This window comes from Desmodus rotundus, chromosome 7 (genome assembly GCF_022682495.2).
Source record: "Desmodus rotundus isolate HL8 chromosome 7, HLdesRot8A.1, whole genome shotgun sequence".
In the NCBI taxonomy this organism is placed as follows: Eukaryota; Metazoa; Chordata; class Mammalia; order Chiroptera; family Phyllostomidae; genus Desmodus; species Desmodus rotundus.
The window spans coordinates 11,919,269-11,940,354 of NC_071393.1; the positions used below are offsets into that span (position 1 = coordinate 11,919,269).

The following is a 21,086-nucleotide window of genomic DNA, read 5'->3' on the forward strand; positions in this document are numbered from 1 at the left end:
CTTTAAGTGAATCCTGACCTCCAAGTTATTCCTCGCAGGAAGTGGTGCCAGCGCAGGGCGTTGTGCCCCGTGGGACCCTATCATGGAGAGGGCAGACAGGAGGGACAGCTTGCTTTTTAAAAAACTTTTCCATTAAATTTTACACCCAGAATTATTCTGTATTAGTCGCGGATGTACAGCAAAGTGGTTAGAAAATCGTGTACTTTACAGAGCGGCTCCCCCCCGCCCTGTACCTGTTCATCTCGACATTATCGACTGTACGCCCTGTGTTGCAGGCCACGTCTCTGTGGCTCTTCTGTAACCGCCAGTTTGTACTGCTTCACCCGTCCCCTTGTCACCAGACCGCCAACCCCCGCCCCTCTGACAGCTGTCAGTCTGTTCTCTGTACCTCCGAGTCTGCTTCTGTCTGCTTGGTGGCTTATTCTGTGAGGGGCAATTTCCGATGACCTGATTCCTCTCTGAGGCAGGAAGTACAATTTGCACATCACATGTCAACCTGCCCTAAAATTTAAAGGTGCTTCTGCCAAAGGAGTAACTTCAGTGTCCTGACCCTTCCGGGTTTCTAGTTGTGCTCTGTAGGGCAATTGTTTTTTCAAAAAGGTAATTCTGTTTCCTTAGGGCGGCAGTTTTCAGCCAGTGTGCCACAAGGAGCCTGTTTAGTCGGGGGCACTGACCTCTTTTAAACCCTTAGATCGTCAAATGAAAAAATGACAACAGCCAACACAACAATAGCTGTCCGGTGTGGATGAATCAGAATTTTACTTTTTTTTTTGTCAGATCGGCAAAAAATACGGTTTTTAGTGCGCTGCAGAATTTTAGTAATTAGTTTGTGTGTGCCATGAGATGAAAAAGGTTGCACAACTGAAATTAATACAGATATTTCTGAGTTTTCCTTGCATTTTTCGACATCAGCATCTTTACAGATGAACCTTTTCTTCAGAAAGAAACCCATGAAGACAATTTTTAAATATACAAGTGAGGAGAAAAGCAGCATCAGAGTCACACTTGCTCCTTACTGACTAGGAAGCTCAGTTTCCGGGACCCCACTGCCTGGAATGCCCAGCTCTTCCTTCCGTTGGGCTGATCCGGTGCGGCCTTGGAGACTCACCACCTCCCTGCCCTACCCAGCCCAGGGGCGCTGCTGTACCCTGAGGCCACTCAGAGAAGTTGGGAACCTAGCCCCCGATTGCTGCCTCTTTTAAATAACTCAGGGCGGGGGTGGGAGGGAGTGTGTAATTTTTAGCAAGAAAAGAGAAAGTGGCAGCTTTCTGTCCTTTCTCTGGGCACTCGGCCTGTTGCCAGCAGAGCCACTCAGTCAGGTCCCTCCTGCTCAGGGGGGAGCCTTACCTCACGTGGGAGAAGCAGAAGAGCTGCGCGAGGGGAAGTGGCGCCCAGTGCAGTCCTTTCTCCCTTCAGACCAGCTCTTCTCTGGCTCCCTACTTCAGCCGTGTCCTTGGTTCCTCCGCCCTACCCTGCAGAACGACGTCTGCTTGAATCTAACGATATTTCCACGCCAGGCTTGTCCGTATTTGCCCAGTTTTGTATTTAAAAACCCATATAGCAAGTACTTCAGAAAATAAAAGTCATTTTTAAAAAACATCAAAAAGCTGTATCTCACTCACGCTCGTTATACTTTTCAGGAGCGGGATGAGAGAGCTGAGGCTTTGTATTTTTGTGATGTTTCCCCTGTGGTAGAGGGAGAGACATTTTAACATTAGGTCTTCTCTCGGGCCCGTAAGATCAGCCTCTCCTAGGTTTCTGCCTAGAAAGTAGGTGGGTGACCTTCTAAAACTTTCTTCATTGGTCCAATAGGTGACTTGCCCCAACATCTTCAAGTAATGATCAATCTTCTGCGTTGTGAAGATAGAATCAAGCTGGTAAGAAGAGACGAGAGTGGCAAGTTTGAATTTTTAATTGTGAAATTTGGTGGGGAATTACTCATGAGCAATGGGTGCGGGGGGGGGGGGGGGGTGAGGGGTATAAGTTCTGCGTTTTAAAAATTCTCCCAAATTGTTCACAAAAGCCAAAGCGAAGTTTGCTCCTCGGCACCCAGAAGGCCCAGAGAAAGGATGTATCGGGGCCCCATATCAGTCTGCTAAGTCAACATCTTCGTTCTCTGGATGTTACTATCCACCCATTTAACAAATTGGGGAGGGGTCTCCTTGGAGCCGGGCCCGTCCTTCGTGTTGGGGATATAAGAGAGATGTGGCTCCTGTGTCTAAGAATCTCATCTGGGTTCCTAAACTCACAGGGGGAAAGGTAGAAAACAGAAGCCCTTGACCTTGGTTGGGCGAGGGAGGGGCCCCAGCCAGAGAGGCAGCCCGTGAGAGCATGTCTGCCTGTGCAGGCCGTGCGCCTGGAGAGTGCCTGGGCCGAGCGGGTCCGGTACATGGTGGTGGTGGACAGCAGCGGGCGGCAGGACACCGAGGAGAGCGTCCTGCTGGGCGTCGACTTTTCCAGCAAGGAAAGGTGAGTCTAACAGGACAGCGGCTCCCTTCTAGGACGGGACAGCAGTTGCTGCTGGGAAAAGGTCTGCATGGTCCCGTTCCCTTGGGAGGTGACAATGGGGTGTGTGATGGCAGCTGGTGGGGTGATCGGGTACTGCAGAGCGTGGCATTTCAGCTCTGGTGCATGGGGTGCTGTGCCAGATCCGGCCTCTGCTCTCAGAGCTCAGGGTCTGCTCAGAGGATAGAAAAGTCACTCTGTGCTTAGAGCTCTAACACCGGGTGCTATTGGTGGTGCTCTAGAAAGGGCACCTTAGCCTGGAGGGCTTCCTGAAGGAGGTGATGGCTGTGGTGAACACCCAGGTGAAAGCAGGAACCAGCCCAGTGAAGCAGGGAGGATGCCATCCAGGCAGACGGGCCCACATGCAAAGTATGTGCTTGATAGGCAGCGTATCAAGTGCCTTATCCAGTATTGCTCTCCCGTGGATTCCCAAGCACTGGCCAACAGGTCCTGGGTCAGAGGCTTCAAGAGAGGTTTGGAATTTCCCCGTAACTAGAGGCCAAGTTCGGGATATCATAGACCCTATTATCTTTGTCAAACGAAGGCAAGTGGCTCTTCTTACATCTAGGATAAGTTAACACATGTGAGACCATTGCAAAACCTGGATTTGTTAAAACCAGATTAAGGTGACTCCCTTTAGCCATCACTCATTAATCTGCTCATTCATGAAGCAAACGATTTATTTGCATTCCCCTGTGTGTGAGGCAATAGGCCAGGCCCAGGTGAACAAAACAGCAACAGCACACACAGTGTCGGCCTCAGAGACTCTGTAAGCTCCGTGAAGAAGAGAGCCGTGACCGGATGCTGGCTGGTGGGCTCCGTGATGCAGAGACATGTGGGGGCGCTGGGAACACAGGAGAGGGGTGGCTGTGAAGGGGCCACGCCAAAGGTCTCTGGAGCATGCAGTGGCTGAGCCAAGTCTTAAAGGAGTGGGCAGTCGGGCAAGTTCAGGGGTAGGGACGTGTCGGTCTGGGACCTCCTTGCCATGCCCTAAGCACTGACACAGCCATGAAGCTCCAGGAGCTCTGAGTCTCGAAATAAGTTTTATTTTGCAGCTCTGCAAAGGAAATAGCCCATCAAGAATGGGCAAGGCTGCAGGGTGGGGCCTGAGAATTGGCCTAACCCGAAAGGCTTAGTCTAATTTTACCTGAAGGACTTAAAACTGCCTTCCCCATGGATGCAGAAGCCAAGGGTGGAAGAGTCCAGCGTGGTTGCAGATGCTCTGCGAACCCAGGCGCCCTGGCCACACAGTCGCACGCTCATAACATTACTCCCTGGGTGGCTGATCGGCTGTAGCAGAGATGTAAGCCGGAGATCCCGGGGGTCGGCGGCGCTGGCCTTGGCTTGGTAACAACGCTTGCTCACAAGCTGACTCTTTCAAATGCCTGAAGAATGTTCGCAATAACCCGAGGAGCCCCTCTGATAAAGCCCTTTCATTCCCTCCGTGTGCTTCAGCGGCGCCAGTCTCTAAAGTATCATTTTGCGGTGAGGATGGGCAAAACAAAACCAGATTAAGCTAGTTCTTAAAAGCGGCTACACAAAAGGTACAGAAACAGGCCTAGCACAGCACTCCAGTAATGGTGTTGGCACCCTCCCTTCCTCCTTCACCCCAGGACCGGAGGCTGGGTTGGCCACCACCACTTGCCTGGGTCCCCCAGAGTGCGTGTGGCCTTGAGCCCAGAGTGTACCAGCCATCGGCGGCTTCACCCCTGCTGCAGGGAGGTCATGTGGTCAGCTGGTTGCTCATTGTGCCCTGAGATCTGCAGCTGAGACCTGGTGTTTATGGAGCTGCCACCACGCTGGACAGTGGGGTCAGAGCGCCCTGTGACTGTCTCCAAGAAGGGGTCACTGGCAGCTCCCTATAGCAGGCTGTCTCAGACCCATGCCTTCTAGAGCTCAGGGGCGAGTGGAGCCTACAGAGCTTTTCCCAGATACATAGCCTGTGGCCAGACCCAGGTCAGGGGCCGGTCCCCTCTGACCTGGACAGGCTGGGTGAGGGGCAGGGAAGCGTGGGTAAGCAGGGGGACCCAACCCAGACATCTTCCCTTTCCTCCCGCACAGTAAAAGCTGTACCATCGGGATGGTTCTCCGACTGTGGAGTGACACGAAAATCCACCTTGACGGCGACGGGTAAGCACGTCCCCTTGCGAGATTCTTCCCGTCACTCTAAACTCTGAAACGTGAGTTGGTGTGAACATCACTGGTAGTCAGTAGCAACAGAATCTTGTGTGCGACGTGTTTACTACGTCAGGAGAAGTAGTAGTGCCCTCTCAGGAGCCACCCGAGGAAAGGGGCATTCTGGGCATCACACAGAGGAGTTTGGGTCGTGAAGTAGCAAAGGAAGCATATTACAGGAGACGCAGCTGTGTGAAGTTCAAGAGCAGCAGAAAACTGACATTCATTCATTTGCTGTGATACGGTAAATGAACACTCACGACGTGCCCTCCATGTGGGGCTGGTCTCCAAAAGTTCACAGATAAACGGGACAGCAGCAGGAGCTCTCAGTCTCGGCGGGTGCGGGGACAGACATGCAGCGACGGGCACACCAGTGTTTCAAGTGCTGCTTTGGGGCTGGTCCTGGGCAGGAAGACGAGAGGCAGGGCCATCAGCTTCTGCATACGTCTATCCCCAGGGGAGATGCCTGGGTTCTGCAGCAGGTAGAAAGAAGCAGAATCGGAAATTGTCCCCACTGGGATTCCAACAGTAAAAGTTACGCTGCCTCATAGGTAGATCTGGGAGAGAGAAGTAAAAATTTGATTTCTTGGAGATGTAGAATTATGATAACATTTTTCCTTTTTAAAATTTTGCCTTCTGTTAATACATTTTTCAGTGCGATTCCAAAAAACAAAAACAAAAACCCCAGGCTGATGGGACATGTGGGGTGGAAAGAAGCAGGTGGGTTGGGGCCGCTGCAGGAGCGTAGAGGAGATGCTGTCAGATGCTGCCACGGCCTCGTGCCCTTGGCCGGGGCTTCGGTTTTCGTAGGCTTCGCGTTGCTGGGTTAAACACAAGTCTTCGGGAATTGCGAGCCTCTCTTTCTGTGTCCCCCTTGCTTGGCCTTGTCTGATGCAGCCGGCCTGCAGTCCCTCATCTGACAACATGAGACACGCTTGTCCCCAGAGTGTCCCCAGTGGGCCTGCCCCATTGTCCTGCAGTGGTGTGGTTAAAGGGTCTGTCTTCTCACCACGGTATCTCTTTGTTGCCATTTTTCACTCTTAGCGGATTCAGCGTCAGCACAGCAGGAAGGATGCACGTCTTCAAGCCTGTGTCTGTCCAGGCCATGTGGTGAGTGTGGTTTTAGGGACTTTAATGCCCTAGAAATAGTCTCCAACGTGACAGCTTGACTAGGAAAACCCCATCTACAGAGAAGCCCATCTGGGCACATCTGTTTTGCGTGTATGACAAACGGTACGTAACAAACTTGACCGTCTGAACCATTTTTAAGTGTCGAGTTCAGGGGCATGAGGACATGCACAGTGTTGTGCAGCCAGCACCACCATCCACCCCCAGAACGTTCTGTCACCCCAGACAGAACCTCTGTCCCCATTACCAAACACTGACCCCCAGCCCCGCTCTCCAGCCCCTGGTACCCCGTTCTCCCATGTCTCTGTGAAGCTGCCTGTTCCACGTCTTGGTGTGAGTAGGCCGTTTGTCCTCCTGTGTCTGGCATCTGTCACTGAGCATGATGCTTTCAGGGCTCATCCGTGCTGCAGCGTGTGTGAGAACTCCGTTCCTTTTTACGGCTGGATAACAGTCTGTTACGTGGACAGAGCACGTTTCGTTTATCCGTGCGTTTGTTGACGGGCTCGTGAGTTGTTACCCCGTTTGGCTGTTGTGAATGGGGCTGCTGGGAGCCCTGGCAAACAAAGTACCTGTTTGAGTCCCCGCTTTCGTTTCCTTTGGGCTTACACCTAGAAGTGGAATTTCTAGGTCAGGGGCTAGTTTCACGTTTAATGTTTTGAGGAACCCCCAAACTGCTTTCCATTTTACAGTCCCACCAGTAATGCCCGGAATTCCAGTTTCTCTGCGTCCTGGTCCGCACTTGTGATCTTCTGTTGTTTTGCGTAATCGCCACCCTAATGGATGGGGAGTGGTACCTCATTATGGGTTGGGTTTGCACTTCCCTTAATAATGAATGTTGAGCGTCATTGGACGCGCTCAATGGCCGTTTGTGTATCTTCTTCGGAGAAATGTCCATGGTGTCCTTTGGCCACTCTTTAAGCCGGTTGATCTCTGCGGTGGAAGGCATGTTGTTTCTGCATAAGTACGCTCCCCCCGACAAGGCGCACTGTGCCTGGCGCCCGGCAGGCATTCACTTCTCTCTGCTGGGTGCTGAGCATCTTGGACCTAATTCCTGTCCACGTGGAGTTTCGGGGTTGGGGGGGGTAGTCATGAGCACAAACTTCCTCTGTTACTCTGCTGTGTAGTCAGTTCAGGATCGTTTTGGGGGGAGTCATGAAATCATAATTTTCTAGATGTCCCAGTTGTTTCTTTGTTTCCCCGGGTGATTTTTTTAAAATCCTTTCTCTACAGGCAAGTGAAAAATAGCCCTATGTGCTTTTCTAAAACTTCCGAACCAGAACTAAATTTAGTAAATAGCTCAAGTTTCTTCCCTCCATCAGCCTAGAGAGTAGAGCAGTGTGAGCCACCGGGGAAAGTGACGTGGACCACAGTGGTTTTTGTGCCATTTGTGACCCGTTCGCTGATAGTTGTCCCCCCACCCAGGGCCACACTCTTCCATCCCTCATCGATGCCTAATCGCCCTGTTCACTGAGAAATCTTCAGCCCCTATTTTCAGAAGTAAAACAAGAATGACTATGTTGACCATTACGATAAACATTTTTCATGTTGTCCCTCCTGTCCCACCGCCTTCCCAAGCCTGTTCTTCCGCTGGCTTCTGTACTGAAATGACTTTGTAGAACTCATTTCCTTAGGAATCTGAGCTGTTGGAAGTGGCCAGGAGGGGTAGAAATCAAGCGATTAGACTGCAGTGAAATGTCTCCGCTCCGAAGCAGTGACTCTTTCCCTGCAGCGGCCGGGCCTAACCCTGGTTCCTGCGTTCACGACCACCACGGCCTCAGAAGTAAAACTTAATCCTTGGGAGTTAATCGGTGCGCTGTCCAATGCAGTGTGAGCCAGCCTGACGGGAAGAGTTAGGAAGTTTTTGGTTTCCTGTTGGGAATGGTGGAGGATGTTCCATCTGCTCTTGGGTCAGTGTGTACGTCACGGAGACTGGCTGTTACTCGGCAGGCTGGGCGTCCCCACTAGCGGGTCCTTCGTGACCGGCCTTCCCTGCCCCATTTAAAAACCCCTTTGTCAGAGGGAGAACCCAGCCCTCCCTCTGTCTCCCAGGCCTGACCCTCTCCCCCTCCTCACCCAGGTCCGCCCTGCAGGTCCTTCACAAGGCCTGTGAAGTGGCTCGAAGGCACAACTACTTCCCTGGGGGCGTGGCTCTGGTCTGGGCCAGCTACTACGAGAGCTGCATCAGCTCCGAGCAGAGCTGCATCAACGAGTGGAACGCCATGCAGGACCTGGAGTCCACGCGGCCCGACTCCCCAGCCCTGTTTGTGGACAAGTGAGTGCGGCGCCTCCTCACCCGCTCCCACACCTGCCCCGAGTGACCCTGGGTCTGCACAGTGCCGCACCCCCTCTGCGCTCCCCTGACCGCGGGTCGCCTCTCCCAGAACCAGCATTTCAAGCAGAGGTTCCTGACCTGTGGCCTGTGGGTGGTCTGTGGCTGGGGGAAGGGTCTGTGACCACCACCCCACTTTTGAAATTGTAGACACATCGGGGATAAATGCATTCTGGGGAGCGGCTCCCTAGCTTCTGTCAAATCTCAAAAGAAACGTGTGGCCCTCCTGCGTCACCGGCTCCTGGGCAGGGCTCCATTACCGTAGACTTGGCTTTTAAAGCCTCCTCCTCTCCCTTTATTTTTTTTTTATTTTAATTTTTCAATGACAGTGACATTCAGTATTATTTTGTATTAGTTTCAGGTGTACAGCATAGTGATTAGACATTTAACGAAGTAACCCCACCAGTATTCCCCTTGCCTACCTGGTACTGTACACAATTGTTACGACATTGTTGACTGTATTCCTATGCTGGACTTCACGTCCCCGTGACTATGTCGTAACTGCCAATGTGCACTTCTCAGTCCCTTCACCCTTGTCCCCCAGGCTCCCAACACCCGCCCCCTCACCCGGCAGCCTCTTAGGAGTATTATGAATGCGACGTCCAATTCCTTGGGTCGCAAAACACACGCCAAGGGCACACACCCACGCACGCCGAGGGCAGCCGTAGAGGCAGCAACAGGGAATCGCGTGGCCTGTGGTGCGTGGCTGCCAGCAGTGCTGCACCCGATTGCAACCTGGTTCCAGAAGAGGGAAGCGGCCCTCCCCTTCTCCCAGTCAGGCCCCTTCTCCGCAGTGGTGGGGGCACTGCGTCTAAGAGGGCTGTGTGTGGGGGAGCAGCCTGAGTGAGGACACTCCACGGCCATGTTCCATGGGGCCTCATGGAAGTTGCGAGAGGGCGGGGAGAAGCCCAGGCTGCTTTTGACCAGATGAGGGGCCGTCGTGTTGCAGAAGGATTGGCCTGGTTCGTGTGGGCCCTAAATGGAGAACCAGGGTCAATGCTTGGAAGTTACGGGGAAATACTTAGATTTTGGTGCCGTGTGAGAAGGAGGTCCTGGGAGCTGGACACAGCCGGGCCTGCGGGCTGGCTCAGCACTCAGCCGCGTCCTCGGCAGAGACTGAAGGGCCCTGTGGCGTGCGGATGGTACACCGGTGGTCCTAGCATCCTGCCCTGAGAGCCTAGTACTCTGCAGGACCTGAGCAAGGGGGGCGCCTGCCAGCCCCTCTGTGCCCCCTCAATCTGCTCCGCTCCGGACTCCTGCGGGAGCTCTGGACACAGAGCAGGACTTCTCTGTCCCTCTCTGCCACCTGCTGAGGGGACACACACCAAGAAGTTGTCTCTGGGAACCAAGCCCAGGAGCGTTGGGTGTTCCTGTAAACTCGGGCCTCAGTCTTCCTGTAGCTCTGCACTCTGTTAATCTCTCCCCAGGCCGACTGAAAGGGAACGGACTGAGCGCCTCATCAAAGCCAAACTCCGGAGCATCATGATGAGCCAAGACCTGGAAAACGTGACCTCCAAAGAAGTAAGAGAGCTCTTTCCTTCTCTGTAGGCCAGAGGCCATTCTTCCGTCTGGTTGCGCAGCCCTGGTCTTCTTGACCAATCGGTGCACTAGCTCTCGGTGGCTTTTTCCTGCAGGACTTAGCAAAAAGAGTACAGGCCTTAGGGTCAGACTCTAGTCTGACCTTAGCCCTGCCTAGCCCTATGGGGCTTGGGCAGATTTCCTGGGCTCTCTGAACCTGCAAGGCCTCTAGTGAGCGTGCCACAAGACCTCTGTGTAGATTGCACCGAGAAGCATTGACCTATCCGCACCCTCTCCTCTGCCCCACATGGCCTCACCAGTAAGTTGCTAACCCTGGACTGCTCTCCTTCTGCCTTTGGATGTTTCTCTGGATCTTTTTTTTCCTTTTTCAGTTGCTTTTTGTTCAAGGAATGCAATGCCTTTTAATAACAGCTTAAACCAGGTAGATCTAAGAGGTTGAAATGGCCATTTTTAAAAGTTACAATTTTTTTTAATTTAGTAATACCTGTACTACATCATGTTGTGATGCCTTCCAAAGCAAGAAGAGACTGATTTTGGGTTTCACTGTAATTGTTTGCTACTTAATTGTAAAGGTGCAAATGCTTTAAACGCAGAAGAGGCCCCATGGGAATCAGATTCTTATTTGAAATAGGAAGCTGCCCCCGCATCAGGTTGACTTCGAGGCTGAGTAGCCCACGCCCCTGCCCTGCCCATGCCCGTGTGCTGCGTGTGTCTAAACGCAAAAACGTTTTTTTTTAAATAGCCATGGTTTGCATTGTGACTTCACTTCTTGGAGGGCGACGACTGTTTTCTTTGACAAATCACTTTTCCTGATGTTTTCCACTCCACAGATCCGTAATGAATTGGAGAAACAGATGAACTGTAACTTGAAAGAATTCAAGGAATTCATAGACAATGAGATGCTCCTAATCTTGGGACAGATGGACAAGCCCTCCCTCATCTTTGATCATCTTTATCTCGTAAGAGGCACAGCACACGTCAGGGTTTGGTTTGGGGAACGGAAATTTGACCTTGATTGCTAAGGGCAAGTGGGAGAGGGGAGAACTTGAGTTACGGGAGCCTCGATCCTGACTTGCACGGGAACTCCCCTCCTCGGGCCTGCCGCCTCGCGGTTTGCTCTGGAGCCAGATGCTTGTGATGCGGCTCCCAGCCGGGCTGTGGGGAGTTGTGTGAAAGCTCTTTGGCATAGTCAGTTGGCAGCCATGTTCAGCCCCTTGCCCCCCTTCGCCTTCTTCCATCACTAACACGCAAACCTCCTCCAGATACCTCTGTGTGGTTTGTGGGCTAAAAACCCCCAGTTACTAAAGGGAGCGTGCTCGCCAAACCCCAGAGTTAAGCCTAGGAATCCCGAGGCATGAGAAACGGTAGGGAAGGCAAACTAGACACCTGCAAGGCAGCTTCCCCTCTGCTTGTCCAGGCGGCCGCTCCGTGCACGGCCCCCAGAGCTACGGAAGGAACAGGCCTTGGTGAGGCAACCTCCACTTCTTGCTCAGATTTTCTTAGAGCTGTAAATCTCCATAGAAGGCAACTGGCAAGATTTCAAAGTCAGAGAGACTGTGAGGAAGGCACGTTGCTAAAATTAGAGGCAGCACAGCATAGTAGCGAAAATCGGCCCCACCCGACCAAGCTCCCAGCCCCCATCCGAACCAGCAGTGTGACTGGACGCAGCCAGGACCATGGGTCTCTGCCTCTTTTTCTTCAACCAGGACCTCATGGAATGATTATGAGCATTCAGTCAAATGCAGATTGAAGGCATTCAGTGCACGAATAAATGGTAGCCATCAGTAGCGCAGAAGTCACTTCCTGGGGAAGTTAAGGAAGTGTATTTTTTTGCTTTGGAAAGCATAGCAATTTTGTTCTCTGCCTGTGGGTAGTAGTTAATAGTCCTCCAAATGCATCTGTCATATATATTTGTTATTTAAATATATATTTAATTATGCATAGATATCAGTCTATACACATTCAGTGAATGTGTTAAAATGTACGTAAGTATGTGGGTTTGAAGCCTGTATCTTGAAAGCTATGTGGCAGCCCGGGGCTCTACTCTTTCTGGGAAGTTGATGGTTCTCCCTGGTGGAGACAAACGCGAGGCACCTCCAGTGCGTCTCTCCACTAGGTGGTGATCACGGCAAGAAGACACAGCCCTAGCGAAGCGCTAGTTATTTTTCAGTGTGGTTGGTGTTTTATGTCACTTTTTCCATGAGAGATACCAAAGGAATTTCTCTGCTTGAGCCTCTCCCTCCAGCATGAAACCCCAGCTAGCACCCACATGTAGCCAGCCCCAGCAGGGTCCCTGAAGCCCCTGCCTGCTGAGGGGTCTGCTTTCTGCAGAAAGGAAGTTTATGGGGGGACTACGCAGGGCTTTTTGCTCTTTGTGACTTACATGTTGTTTGCTTTCCCTAAGAGCAAAGGGATGGTTTTTCTTTGTTGGTTTTTTCCCTCCATGTTCTTTGCGTAATCAGAAGTGGAGCGCTTGTTTTCTTTAATACCATTTGTTCAGTATTAAAACATGTTATAGAAAGTTAGGACATCTGAGCAGGTCTCAAGAAGAAAATTAGAGGCATTCCCAATTTCCCAAATCCAGAGGCAGTCTTAGTTAACGTTTCGGTGTATTTACTTTTCTGTCTTCTGGGTTTTTTAAACGCCTGTGTTGCTTTTTTAAAAAAAGAGGAGGAAAGGGCCATACTGTTCATGTTCGCCTCCCGCTTTATCTGTTTGTCACTATGCGGCGTTTCCCTGTGTCGTTAAATGTCCTCCGACGGTAGGAGTCACTTGAAATGCTCCGTCACGTGATCCATGCTCATTTATTTTACTAATCTCTCCTTGGTGGACCTTTGGGTTGTTTCCACTCTTCTGTTATGATAAATGACCTTAACTATCCTTCCACATAAATCTCCGCCGATTCTGGGATTTTCCTCAGGGTAGCTGTTTGTAAGTGGAACTTCCGGGTCAGAGGGTGGGAACCTTCAGAGTATTGCCAACACGCTTCCCAGAAGAGGTAGAGTGACCCCTGCGAGGGCGGCAGTGCCCTCTCCCGAGCAGGAGGGGGGCGCTGCCTCCGGTGAGAGGACCCGCTGGAGTCTCAGGAGAGGAAGTGGTGAGAGGGGCAGGTTTTCCCGACCTTGCCCTTCCCCTGTTGTGCTGCCCACGCTGTGAGTGCTCGGGAAGCTGCCTGGATACTGGCCTCTGTCGGTTCTCTCTGCTCTCTGAGGTCAGGGGCCGTGAAATCACCGTCCGGGCTAGCATCCCCAGAGCCCCAGAGCGGTCGAGGCTGACACGTGACACTCACGGGGGGTTTGTGTGATCTGTCCCCCAGGGCTCTGAATGGAATGCATCCAATCTGGAGGAACTGCAGGGCTCAGGGTGAGTCTGCTCCTCTTGTCTTCCCTTGTCCTCCTAGGCAGCTGAGACACCCTGGGCTCTGCCACCCAGGTCGAGCCCTTGAGCTACCTGCCTGGAAAGGCCTGCACCCTGGAAGCCAGGGTGATTTGCATAGCCAAACAGATGTGCTTTAGAAGGCCACCTCCTGAATAATTCATGGTTTAGATTTTCCTAGAGTTTGTGTGATGGTGTTTGTCCCAGAGACCGGTCCTAAATCACAGTCCACTGCCTGGTATCTACTGCCTGAATGCGGGCAGGGCCCCCAGCCCCTTCGGCACCGCACTGCCTGCCGAGCTGCTGGGAGCCCTGGTGTGGGCACACCTGCCTGCTGGGCCACTCAGCAGCTCTGACCCCAGGCCACTCCTAGTTCTAGCTGAACGTACACCTTTAGACCTGGTGGGACTTTTGCAGCTAAATACTCGGTGCTGGGCAGAAATACGTGCCTGTCTTAGTCTGAGAAATGCCCAGCAGCAGGAATAAAAAATGTTTAGAGGTTCAAGAACAGATGTCTGGACATTTTTTTGAAAAAACTACACAGCCACAAAATCACCATTCTGTGGGTCTGACATGATGGCATCCTTGAACTACTGCGTTTGAAAATCAAGACTAAACAAATCTTAAAATATATCTTTAGAACTACTGGTTAAGTTATGTTCTTTCAACAGAAAGTATTCTTAAAATGTAGGGTGATACTGTCTGTGCTTTCTATTTTGCTGGGAAGAAGTAAATTATTTTAAAGGTATTTTTGTCTAGAGCATTTATAGATGTTCACATATGAAATCCATTGGAGGTATTTTGAAACTCCTCGTCTTCCAGGGATGTAAGTGTTAAGTTTAGAGACTGACAAAACCTGGCTAGCAGACCCTCTCAACTATTTATTTATTTATAGCCTTCCTTGTTTCAAAAAGGATGTAAAGCAGTTCCCAAGGACATAAATAATGGACAAATATATTCTGCTTTTTAGCTACTTAAAAGTGGAGACTTTGTTTTTCTTAAGGCCTCTGTGTGCACGTAGTAGTCATGAATTTTGAAACTTTGAGAAAGTTAAAAATGTATTTAAGTAATATATATCTACTTTCCAGAATTAACGTTACTTAGCAATGCTTTGAACTGTTTTTTTTAAATAAGTTTTTATAAAGAAGTTTGGTTTTTTATTATAAATATAGTACATTTTCATTGTGGGGTATTTAGAAAATATCAAAAAAAATTGTTAAAGAAAAAAAGAAGTCCCACCACAAAAACATAAATCCCTTATTAATGTATATTTGATTTTTTCTCTGTTCAGTTTTTTGTTACATTTTGTTTTGTAGTTCTTCATTCTGATTCTCCAGATTTGTTCTCTCTCTCTTTTTTTTTTTCTCATTGCAGTGTTGACTACATTTTAAATGTCACTAGAGAAATAGATAATTTTTTCCCTGGCTTATTTGCATATCACAACATCCGAGTCTATGATGAGGAGACGACAGACCTTCTTGCCCACTGGAACGAAGCGTACCACTTTATCAACAAAGCGAAGTGAGTGGGCAGAGGAGCCAGAGACACTGGTCTGAGGAAGACGCTGGCAGATGCCGGGTGGGCAGCAGTGAATCGCAGTCCCAGACACGGGCATCTCCTGGCTTAGGGAGCCGTGGGTGTGGATGGTCCTCTGATTGGGGGCCACAGGACCCCTGGCACCAGCGGGGCAAAGTTGTTGACCTCCAGGTTGGGCCCGAATGAGCTTGTTCTCTCCCACCTGTTGTCAGCTGTGACACTTGACCCCGGTTTCGCCATCAGCACAGCCTCCAGTTAAGAATCCAGTACCCTGTGGACACTCTTAGGAGGCTCTCCCTGTGGGGACCCTCTGAGCCAGAGGGGAGAGCAGGGAGGGCCAGGCTGTGCATGGACTTAGCACACCTCTGGGACTGCTGCCCTGGGGGAACCTACTTGGGCAGATGCCCCGAGCCGTGGCCTGCCTGCTCTACCTGAGTTACTGAGGTTTTCCTGGGTGAGCAGAATGGGACAGACCGTGAGCCTGTCCCTGGTTTCACCCAGCCTCTATGCTCCTTTATTCTCCTACAGACGACTCTGTCTTACTGCAGGCAGGGTGAGAAAGAGAGAAGCCTTTGGGGCCCCGTCTTTTACTTTGCACCCCTCCAGGTCAAAGCTCCATGACCTGCCCTTATAGTTTGTTTGCATGCTCTAGGGAAAGACTTCAGACCAGCAGTCCAGAAAAAAAAAGAAAAGGCACTGAGATTTGGTGATGATTTTTAAGCCTGAAGTAGGAGAAATGAGTCTGCTCGCACCTGGCAGGCTGGCTACTTCTAACGTAAATAGACAGGTGGGCCCACCTCCTGTACAAATAAAGCTTGCCAGTTGCTGTGCTTTCCAACCTGGCGTTCCCTTTCATTCTCGAGCGAGCGATACTTAGAAAAACACCGTGTCTGGCCTTGCTGGATCTGTTAAATCAGCCACGCCTGGGCCAGCGCTGCCTCCTCACAACCTAAGGCCCCACCCTCCCCTGGCTGCTTTCCGTCCTGGCCAAGTTGGTGGTGCTGCTGCCCTTGCCCTGCCTCCTTGACCCTCCTATCTCCCGAGGGCCTTGCGGCTTCCGGTTCTCTGACCCCATTTTTCTACAATAGCCCATTCCCTGTCTCCATCTGCTCTAGCCGCCCAGTATCTTTTGCAGATCTCCCTTTTGCTTCCCACAAAGAGGGGTTTTGGCCTCCTAGCCTATCCCGGCGATGTGGGAAGATCCCCATTTTGTCCCTGAAGGCAGCCCGATCTTGGAGCTCTCCCTGCAAAACTTGGCTCGGCAAGGACAGATTTATCTCGATTCCCCGTCTTGTACTAATTGATTTCGCAGTGAAGTTGCTTCCTTTAGAGGGTGGGTGAGCATAAACACCAGGACTAGGAGGGTTTGGGCATGACATGACTTCGGGGTTTAAAACTGCTTGCGTGTAAAGCCCGAGAGAATGACATTAAGCTTTTTAAACCTCCCCCCCTCCCCCAGGCGGAACCATTCCAAGTGCCTGGTGCATTGCAAAATGGGGGTCAGTCGATCCGCTTCCACGGTCATAGCCTACGCGATGAAGGAGTTTGGCTGGCCCCTGGAGAAAGCGTACAACTACGTGAAGCAAAGGCGCAGCATTACCCGCCCCAACGCGGGCTTTATGAGACAGCTGTCTGAGTACGAAGGCATCTTGGACGCGAGGTGGGTGACTGTCTGCAGAGGATTGGCGGGACTGAGCTCCAGAGCCGCCGTCTGCATCTCGTGGTGCTTTCTACGGCCAGAACCCTGACTCGGGAGGAGGGGGAGGGGGCCGGTTTGAGAAAAACAACTATTGTTTGGCGTTTGGTTAGTGGTTTCCAGGAGGGATCTGTTCTGATTTCGTTGGCACACTCAGCCATTTGGCTGCGGGAGGGAACGGTGCCTAACTTCTAATCTAAGGCAGGACTCTGTGTGCGGCACAGGCGTGTGGGCGCCCTGTTTCCTGAGCGTCTGCTTTGGGCCGAGCGCTGTGCCAGGCCTCTCCACAGGGCAATTCCAGGGACTGCAGAGGCAGACCGGACCCCCACACTGATGAGCTGGGCAACCGAGGGCATGCTGGTCAGTCTCCCCCCAGCCTCACTTTTCTCTTTCCGAGTTAAAAACCAACACTCACCTGGTAGGGTGGGTGTGAGGTGTATATGAATACCGAACAGGTTTTCCTTTACAAGGCTTTGCTGGACCAGGCTCACAGTAAATAATGATGTAGTTTTTTATACGTGTCTGACCCCCACCTGAAAAGGTTTGCAGAGTACAGGTGATTCCCCGTTAGGCGGTAATACGGAGCCGACATGGGAGGTTGACTTGTCCCACATCACACAGCCAGTGGAAGGCAGAAGGGAGCACGTGCCCAGGTCTGTGGCCTCCAAGGCAGGGCGGCCCTGAGGTTCTGCTGCCCAACGGGGAAGGGTCCTCAGTCACCCCAGGAAGATCCCTGCGGGGCTCCTCATTCCTCCCTCTTCCCATCCTGTTCAGTCGGTAGGAGACCTCCCAGGTTATTTTTGACTGGTGCCGTGAGGGCCCTGGCTACGTCTTGTCCCCTTGACCATGTTTGGGGATGCAGGAACGCCCTGGCAGCCTTGGCCAGGGTCCCAAGGACAGCTCCAGACATCTCACTGTCAACCACAGAGTGGCTGGACAGACCCCCAGGCAGGGCCAAGGGGGAGGAGCATGCACCCCTTAGCCCTTCAGTCAGCGCACTCCCATCATACCCTTGGTAGACTAGCCAGGGGTTTCCAGGCTGGGTTCACCACTGCCCGGCACTGACCTCGCGCCGCAGCCCCATCGAGGGCCTGCTTGGCCTGGCCCAGAACGTGCATGGGGAACAAACAGTCATGAATGACCAGGACACTCTCTCATTGGACAACAACAGCGAATCCTTAATTTACACGTAATTCTCTCTTGTCCTACCCGTCACGACCCCCTGATGTTGGTATTGCTCTAAGGCTCGGGGAGCAGGCTTCTTTACCTTATTTCACTCTAAGCCTTTCTCTTTTTTTTCTACCTTTGTTTTTAAAATGTGTTATAAAAACAACACTTTAGTATTAGAAGACATATCTTAAAAACTGGCTTGTAATCTCCGTGACCAAACATTTGCAGTTTCCTGGAGTCTTCCCAGTTTTATTCGTGTGCGTTATGTGCTCATGTTGCTGTCAAGTACAAGTATATGTGCATGAAAACTTTATATTGACAGATGGAGAAACTGAGAGACGAACATTAAGTGGCATGACCAGGCAAGGTGGAACGCTAGGGTCACGGTAGCATTTCAGGTCCCGATGCCCTTCACATGCCTGCCACACTGTCAGCATGTGACGGAATGTCGTTTAAGGCTTCCTTTGAGGGTCACGATGATGTTGGGTTCCAGTGTTCTTTTTCTTATTCTTTCATTTCTTGGGGACAAATGAACAGAGAGAGACTTTACTTAAGTGAGCCCCCAGCTTCCATCCAAGCCTGGGCTGTCCCTTACTGGCTCGCCCCCCACCCTTCTTCCCAGAAGCCTCTGGGCACTGGCCTCTGGTGACCTTCCTCTGCCCTTCCTCCCCCAGCAAACAAAGGCACAACAAGCTCTGGCGCCAGCAGACTGAAAGCTGCCTCCAACAGCCTGCTGACGACCTTGTGGGGCCTGGGGACTTCTCGCCAGAGACCCTGGATGACACCCCAGAAGCCCGGCTGCCCTGCTTAGATGATGCTGCCCAGCCTGCATTCCCAGGCAGCAGGTCCCCAGGAGTGGGGGGAGCCTCTCTGTCCTGCTGTTTCCGGCGGCTCTCAGACCCACTCCTGCATTCCCCCAACGACGAAATGGGCAGTTTGGTCCAGCTGGAGGACCTGGAGAAGGACGCTCTGTTAGAGGAAGCCACTCAGCCAGCAGAGGAGGCGCACAAGCCAGCCAGACCTCCCCAGGGAGGCCCTGTACTCTGTGAGAAGGAAGTGAAGAAGAAGCCAGAGTCTGGGAGCCTGAAAGCCCAGAGTGGGCCCTTGCCCCAGGTGGAGGAGATGGAAAGGGAGGAGACTCCAGGGGTAGGGAGGTGGGGGAGGTCCCCACCCCAGCTTGATAAAAACCTGCTCAACCGGGAAAACCTAAATAACAACAACAGCAAGAGGAGCTGTCCAGAGGACTTTGAGGTAGGCGAGGCACCAGTGTGGTGTGGGGGGTGGGGTTACCGTCCCTGGCAGGTCACTTCCACCCTGCAGGAAGAACAGCCCCTCCCAGCCACCTCTGCTCCTTCCTCCTGCCACTGGGGCAGTTCTCACCCCCAGGGACCTGTGGGCTTATTTCAGGGAATGATCCTGCAGGCTGGTTGGGAATTTGGACATACAGGGAGTGGGGATCTAGCAGGGACAGCACCAACCCTCTGGCCCTCTTCACCCCACACACCGCATTCCCATTTTGGGCAGGGCTTCCAATTCTTTGTTTTTCTTTATGTTAAATGTAAAACATACACCTTATCACCCCGCTTGACATTTCTCAGTATGCAGCTATTCTTAGTTCATCACACCCCCACCCACTTTCTCCCACCCTGGGCTGGAACACCCCAGATAACACTGTTTCATTCCCAAGTGCTGCAGCATGTGCCACACCCACAATACCATTGCCATCTTTAAGAAATTGGTAGTAATTCCCCAACATCATCAAATATCTGGATTTGAACTCAGAATCTGATGCTAAACTCCATTAGTCCCATGTAGCTGTCATACTCGGTGGGTTGTCTGCAATGAGGTTTTAGCCTCAGCCTGGCAGGCGAATGCAGAAAACCATGAATCATCCAGCCTTTTCCCTCTTCTGAGTGGCCCTGTTTTACACCCCATTTCATCTGTTTATTCATCAGTTGTCGAGTGAGGCTGGTTCTGTGGAGGGGTCCCGCCTGCGCCCTGGGCTGGCTCGCGTGGCCTGGGCACAGAGCCTCATTCCCCGTGGCTTCACTGCCCGTCTCCCAGGGCCGCTGCGATTCTCACGTGAGAGAGAGCACTTGGAAAGCTGGCGGGCGCGTTCCCACGCACAGAGGGTCTGTCGTCACTGTGTTATAACGCAGACCAAACCGGGCAGTTAGATCTGCCAGCCTCCAAATCCTAAAAGGTTTTCTAAGCCAAGTGCTAATAACTCATGCATTTCCCCCATCACTCGTCCTTCCCGCAAAGAGCAAATACCGGAACGATGGATGATATACAGCCTCTTGGTTAGTCCGAAATGGCACAGCCGCAAGTCATAAGATGATGAACACGGAGAAGCTTGGATAAGGGGGCAAATGAAGGACACAGTCCTCCTTCCCTGGCCAGAATTGGATTGAATAGGAGATCTTATCTAGGGAGTAGGACCTAAGACGAGCATTCATTCACTTGTTCAACTCACGTGTGTTAGCTGTGGCACCAGATTGGTGGGGGCACAGCTGTGTGTAAGACGGCCTGGTGCCCGTAGTCGTGTGATGAATGGCAGGCATGTAAGGGTGTGCCATGGAACACTGCAGGTGGTTCTCGGTGTGGGAGGGGATGCGAGGGAGCCAGCTGTGCAAAGGGCTGGAGGACAATCTCTTGGCCCAGGGAGCGGCAGGTGCCAAGGTGCTCCCTGAGGGCAGAGAGCTTGGCATGGTCTGAGGCGTGTTGGGACTGCTGGCCAGGTCACACAGGGTCTCCAGGCGCCATGGCAGAGCTCTGTGCATTGTTCCAGGGGCACTGGAAAGCTCCAGGAGGACTTGAGGCAGGGAGGGGAAGAGGCCCCCTGGCTGTGGTCCGCCGGCAGGTGTTGGGGTGAGAGTGGAAGCAGCAACATGAGGTGACGGCAGCTCAGAAGACGGGCGAGAACAGAAGTGCGTGGCTTGGGAGGCGTTTGGGGGCGGAGTCCTTTGCCAGGGAGGCTCCGTTTTAGACCAGCTTAGGATTGTCCCAGCTCAGCAGCTTGCCACGGGAGAGGGTCGGTCCTCCCCATTTCCCCGTTTGCTTCTCTCAACTCCATCTCAGCCCAGAAGAGCGTCCCTGGTGCCTGTCGATGGACACGGAAGGCAGGTGAACGGGGATGGAGAGGCGGGTGGCCTTCTTCAGGAAGCAGTGCCAGTGTTTTCCGTTGGTATGTAAAAGCTCTTCAGCCTGGCTCCCTCATCGGGGCTGTGGGCACACCTGTGTTTGGGTCTGAGTTAGAGGCTTTCCAAACCCACTTTTTACCCTTTGCCACCTCCCTGTTCAGAGCACAGATCGGTGATCATTCTTTGGAGCCGTGCTGTGTTCATGCTGGAAGGGAAACCTTTCGTTGCCAGGCTGCAGGTTCCCCAAACGCAAAACGGAAAGAAAGGCAGAGGCACCTGCTGTGCTAGAAACATCCCATTAATTCTCACGGTGCTGTGAAGTCATAGTTACCCTGTGTTCCAGATGAGACCAAGGTTCAGAAAAGGGTCATTTCGTGCACATGGCAGGGGCAGGCGTGAGAAGGGAGGCCCTGGTGGCCCTGCCTGCCATGTGGCCGAAGGTTTGCCCAGGACTGTGGGCACGCAGCTTCTGGAAAGTTCGGTTCAGCAT

At 52.2% G+C, this 21,086-nt stretch overlaps 1 protein-coding gene across 5 annotated transcripts in view; it reads left to right on the forward strand.

Moving 5' to 3' along the window:
• The window catches only part of SSH1 (slingshot protein phosphatase 1), a 57,852-nt gene that overhangs the window by 29,702 nt on the left and 7,064 nt on the right, over positions 1 to 21,086 (forward strand). For 3 of the 5 annotated variants that reach the window (XM_053927900.2, XM_053927902.2, XM_053927901.2), the window contains 11 exons: positions 1,813 to 1,877; positions 2,348 to 2,469; positions 4,567 to 4,635; positions 5,725 to 5,790; positions 7,886 to 8,080; positions 9,565 to 9,658; positions 10,507 to 10,635; positions 12,993 to 13,039; positions 14,426 to 14,572; positions 16,047 to 16,247; positions 18,128 to 18,704. In XM_053927900.2, coding sequence (XP_053783875.1) covers positions 1,813 to 1,877; positions 2,348 to 2,469; positions 4,567 to 4,635; positions 5,725 to 5,790; positions 7,886 to 8,080; positions 9,565 to 9,658; positions 10,507 to 10,635; positions 12,993 to 13,039; positions 14,426 to 14,572; positions 16,047 to 16,247; positions 18,128 to 18,704 — 1,712 coding nt within the window. Of the gene's footprint in view, positions 1 to 1,812; positions 1,897 to 2,347; positions 2,470 to 4,566; positions 4,636 to 5,724; positions 5,791 to 7,885; positions 8,081 to 9,564; positions 9,659 to 10,506; positions 10,636 to 12,992; positions 13,040 to 14,425; positions 14,573 to 16,046; positions 16,248 to 18,127; positions 18,705 to 20,534; positions 20,641 to 21,086 lie in introns of all 5 variants that reach the window. The other 2 variants (XM_053927904.1, XM_053927903.2) reach the window with 2 other exon arrangements.